The following is a 5182-nucleotide window of genomic DNA, read 5'->3' as shown; positions in this document are numbered from 1 at the left end:
ATTAAACAAAATATAGTTAATGAATAAAAAAAAATAGAATACATTTTTATTCTTTTATAAATTAAAATTATAATTGATATAATGATATACACTATCTACTTATATCTTTCAATTTGTTGAACATAAACTATGAAGGAACTTAAAATTAAGAAAAATATAAAGAAATGTATTAATAAACAACTCTTAATAAACAAAATTTTTATGCAAGTAAAATCAAATATAAATTAATTTTTAAGTATCTTTCCGAGTAATCCTATTTAACATTTTTCTATTTCGTTAATCCATGTCTATCCACCTAATCATGCCAAATTAAGAATCTTAAGAGAATTGGTAAAGTGATCAAATGAGTAATTAATCACTCTTAAATTAAAATAATAGAGCACATATTTTATAAAAATTATAAAATTAATGGTGATTAATCTCTTATTTTACCACTTTACCAACTTCTTCGTTTTAGAAGATCTAAATTTTATCAAAGACTAAACTTAAGTTAAATTTCATCCAATCCAATCCAATATAATGACTATTTCTGTGTTTTGCAAGACTATCAAAGTGAACGTGAGGAACTAAAAATTTTCATATATTCTTTTTAAATAAAATTAGACACATACTAAGCCTCTGTACATATATGACCAGCCATGTTATAAGATGTGACTAACATAAATCATAAGAATATGATTTCATTGCATTGTGATCCTAATTAGCAGAAGAGTAATGATACACAGAAGGAATCAGGTACAAATCATGTTTTCTTCTGATGGACAATCCAAATGATTCAGACATGTCAAGATCTTCATGCTTCTCGCCATTTGGAAGCTTCCAATCAAAATGAAAAAGCAAATTTGCAAGTATGAGTTCAACACTAGCAACCCCAAATGTGATTCCAGGACAAATCCTTCTCCCAGCACCAAATGGAATGAACTCAAAATCTGCACCTTTGAAATCAACAGAACCATCAATGAACCTTTCTGGATCAAACTTCTCAGCTTCCTTCCAGTATCTTGGGTCCCTCCCAATTCCCCAAGCATTAACAACGACCCTGCTCTTAGCCGGGATTTCATAACCATTGATTTCGCATCTCTCGCTGCATTCTCTTGGCAGTAATAAAGGAACAGGAGCATGGAGGCGTAGTGTTTCTTTGATTACTGATTTTAAGTAGTGGAGTTCATGGAGGTTGGCTTCGTCGACACACCCTCTTGAATCAAAGACTCTTCTTACCTCAGCTTGTGCTCTTTCCATCACGCTTGGGTTCTTGATAAGTTCTGACATCGACCACTCTAATGTTTTCGCTGAGGTGCCGCTTCCGGCAGCAAAGATGTCCTGGAAAAAGAAAAAAAAAAAAAAAAAAAAATTCAACTTTTTCATTGCACAACTTTTCTAACTAACTCAACTAACATGATCACTGAAGTTCCACAAATATTCCTCTAATAAATACTCTCTAGCAAGTAAGAACCATTCTTAATTTTAAAATTTTAGATGGATTTAACGTTAGTCAATCCACTAAAGTTTTATCTTTAGATTTAAAACATCAAGAGAAGCTTTTATAGGACCAAAATTAACTAAAATCTAGATCTTTTTAGGATATTTTCGAGTCTTTACCAGATGTGTCAACTCTTTTTAACTCTTAAAAATTAATATCTTTAATAAAAAAAAATTAAAACATAAATATAATGTAAATTCTTATCTCAAAATACTAACCAAAATTGTTGCTTTGATAACATTGTCAGATAGAGGGTGCTCAAGGTTGCTATGCTTCTGAAGCTTTAATAAGACATCAACAATATCCTCCGTTGACTTTTCATTCATTTCCTTTCTTTCCTTGTGATTTCTCACAATCTTCTCAAGGATCCTATCCACTTCTTGATGAATCCTCTCTGCTTTTGATCTTAACCCTGTCACAACACTAAGCATTCCAATTGAAGGATACAAATCAGCCAAAGAGAAACCAGAAACAACTTTCAACACATCCTTCATAACTTGTATGAACGCTTCTTGATCCGTTGACTTTTCCCCAAAGGCCACTCTTGATGTTAATCCATATGACACAGAATATATAACGTTGCTGAAATTAATGATAGACCCATGATTGGAACTTAAATCCTTAACAAGATTCGATGCTTCTTGTTCCCTGATTGATCGAAACGATTCAACTCGCTTCGGTGTTAATAGCTCAAAAGTACAAATCTTCCTCATCTGCCTCCAATAGCTTCCATAAGGTGAAAAACTCATTCCCTTAGAACCATATGTTATAACATCAATAGCTAGATTGTGAGGCCTATTTGCAAATATTATGTCATGTGTTCTCATAACTTCTTTGGCCATTTCAGGTGAAGAAACAACTATGGTTGAGAGTGAGCCTAGTTTTATGTGCATAAGAGGGCCATATTCTTGTGCTAATTTTGTTAGGCCACGGTGAGGCATAGAACTAAGTTGGTGTATGTTTCCTATGAAGGGTAGTTTAGATGGTCCTGGTGGCAATTTTGAGTTTTGTGGCTTCGGTTTTGATCTTGAAAATATGATAAACACCACCGTGAACAAGAAAAGAAAGAAGGACAAGGTGGAATTTGAAGAAAGATAGTGGAGAACAAACTCCATGATTGGAAAGGAAGAATAGCTTTTGGTTAGATATGTCAGATTATGGTACTGAAGTATATGTGGACATTTAGTTTTGTTTGGATAATAAGAGGAAACAAGAGTAAAGAAAATAGAAAGAAAGAAAATGAAAAAAATTGAAAATAAATGGAAAATTTTTTTTATTGTTTGGATGGAAAAAAAATTAATGTATAAAATAATAAATTTATTTTTGTTATAAAATAAAATATAAATATTGTTATAGAACTATTAAAACCAAGTTTATATTAATAATTAGTAGAGTAGAGTATTATTTTAGTCATAACTTTTGGATTAAATTATAATTTAGCCATTAACGTTTTAAACATTTTATTTCTGTTTCAAAAGTTTTAAATAGGTTTAATGTTGTCTTACTGTTAAATTTATATGAATAGTTAACAGAATAAATAATGTGGACGTTAACAATATTATTAGTAGGTCATATCTTCTGAAGTAACAGACTTGGTTCACAAGATTCAGGAGCTTTTATCTCGTCCTTGGCTTGTTTACGTTGAATGGGTGTCCCGAGAAGCAAATAGAGCTGTGGATTGGATGGCTAAATATGGTGCCAAGAGTAACTCTAATCATGTTATTTGGTCTGAGCCTAGTGTTGATCTCCAACGAATCATCCGCTCGGATTTAGAATAGTTTTTGCTTTGTTTCTTTCCTTGTTTAGTCACCAAAAAAAAGTAGGTCATATCTTTTTCATTGTATTAGAAGAATATAATTAAAACCTTCTCGTAACACTTTGTCTTCTCAATCTTCTTGTAAAAAAAATTCCTAAATTCTATCAATCAAGTATCAACACTTAAAATTTTATGTTATTTATGTACTGAAATCAAACGTTATTATTTTTAAATATGCTAATTATTTGTGTCAAATTTAACAGTGGGACAACATTGAACTCATTTAAAAAAATTTTCGGTAGACACCATAGAACTCACCTTTAATATTTAAGCAAAAGAAAATATTTTTTATTATTTTATTTTTTCCCAAACCAAAAAATATATTAATGTTGGGAAAGTAAGGATTTATTTTTGAGTCCTGCTAGGGAGCCAATGGCTTATTTGTACAATGGACTATATGAGTTACAAAATGAATATCACCCATAATAACCATCCGGGTATTAGGGATAATAAACATCTCATGTCATAAAACCACTCATCCTAAAAGCTTAAGCTGATTTTGGGGTTCACCAAGGATCAAATTCTTGACCTTTTGGATCTAGAACTCTAATACCATGTCATGATACCACTCATCCCAGAAGCTTACGCTGATGGAAAAAGGTAACACTAATGGTTATATCTCTAATACTTCCTAAACCTCCATTGTAAGCATCGTACAAATATTCTATTGGCTCTCCATACTTTCCCTTTATTTTTTGTTTTTCGTTACAAGGGGAATCTACCTTCCCTGCAGGGAGACATTAGGGATGGAAAATTCGTAGGGTAAAGTACTAAATTAGTCCCCTACGTTTGGGTGTAATTCTGTTTTGAACCTTAAAGTTTAAAGTGTCCTATTTGAATCCAAAAATGTTTCATTTAGCTTCAATGTAGTCCCGCTGTGAGGTCAAAGTTAAATAATTAACAAAATACCCTACATAACAACAAGATCGATAATCTGGAAAAAAAAATATAAGCTCCAGAGGCACAAAATTAACCGTGGATGCATCAATACATTTATTTATCATTTTCCTTAGTTCTATAGAAAATATTTCATTTAAATTGTAAGAAAAATGATAGAGTATTTGGTAGACGCAACCAAACTTAATACAACATGGCGACCATGCGGTATCGGTGGCATCAGCCGTGTCAGACTGAGAAGCTTTAGCTCTACTGTTCTTTTGGGGAGAGTGCGTTCAGATGGTGACAGAGTGCATTGAGGAAGGGGGTTAGCGTTTAAAGGGGGAACGGAGTAGGATTCGTCGGATTTGGGGCTTATATTCTGGATAATGAATTAATTACAAATTTCATCTAACATTTTTGGGTGGACATTTCAGCATTCTTCTCATCGAAAACATGCTCCGGCAAGTCTAGGCATATGTTTTTCAAGTTTTAAAGTCATGTAAGGACTACTTTGTCAATTAAAACAGTCTGGTGTTATTTTATCAGTTGCAAAATCTTTCCGGTCTTGATTCAGTATTTACCTAAACCGACTTATATATACTTAAAAAGATGTTTAATTACTTTGTTGGTTTCTATCGTTTCGTAAAATTTTGAATTAGGTCTCTATACTTTTTTTTTCCTTTTAATTGAGTCCTTGCACCAATTTAATTTTTAATTTGGGTCCCTATACTTTGTTTTCCTTCTCATTGGGTCCCTGTACCAATTTCTTTTGTTTTAATTAGATGCCTATACAATTAAGCCAACTACTGAACCAACTATTGGAGCAACATAAATATGATTCCCAACACATATTTCAAATCAAGGAAGGCCCTACTCAGAGGGACTTGCTTTGTTTTCATTATAATCAATAAAATTTTAACATCTGGCACTTAAATTAAAAAAAATTAAATAATATGGTATTAATATAATAACTAATAACGTTACATAATATGTTATCAATAAAGGGT

The 5182-nt window shown here is 31.9% G+C and overlaps 1 protein-coding gene across 1 annotated transcript; it reads right to left on the bottom strand.

Annotated features, from left to right (window-relative positions):
- Window positions 554-2662, bottom strand: LOC107618706 (cytochrome P450 71D10). Its single transcript, XM_016320869.2, has 2 exons — window positions 1699-2662; window positions 554-1320 (listed from the first exon to the last, which is right to left on the bottom strand). The coding sequence occupies exons 1-2, from the start codon at window positions 2593-2595 to the stop codon at window positions 697-699; spliced, it is 1521 nt and encodes a 506-aa protein (XP_016176355.1). The 5' UTR covers window positions 2596-2662; the 3' UTR covers window positions 554-696.

This window comes from Arachis ipaensis, chromosome B01, assembly GCF_000816755.2.
Source record: "Arachis ipaensis cultivar K30076 chromosome B01, Araip1.1, whole genome shotgun sequence".
Taxonomy (NCBI): Eukaryota; Viridiplantae; Streptophyta; class Magnoliopsida; order Fabales; family Fabaceae; genus Arachis; species Arachis ipaensis.
Note: the sequence above shows the minus strand (reverse complement) of the source record. Positions and strands in the feature narration are given on the sequence as shown.

Excerpts from the sequence above, each read along its gene's own strand:
- LOC107618706 (XM_016320869.2), bottom strand. The coding sequence starts at position 2,595 with ATGGAGTTTGTTCTCCACTATCTTTCTTCAAATTCCACCTTGTCCTTC. Across the intron at positions 1,321-1,698 it reads TTATCAAAGCAACAATTTTG|GACATCTTTGCTGCCGGAAG; the intron begins GTTAGTATTTTG and ends TTCTTTTTCCAG.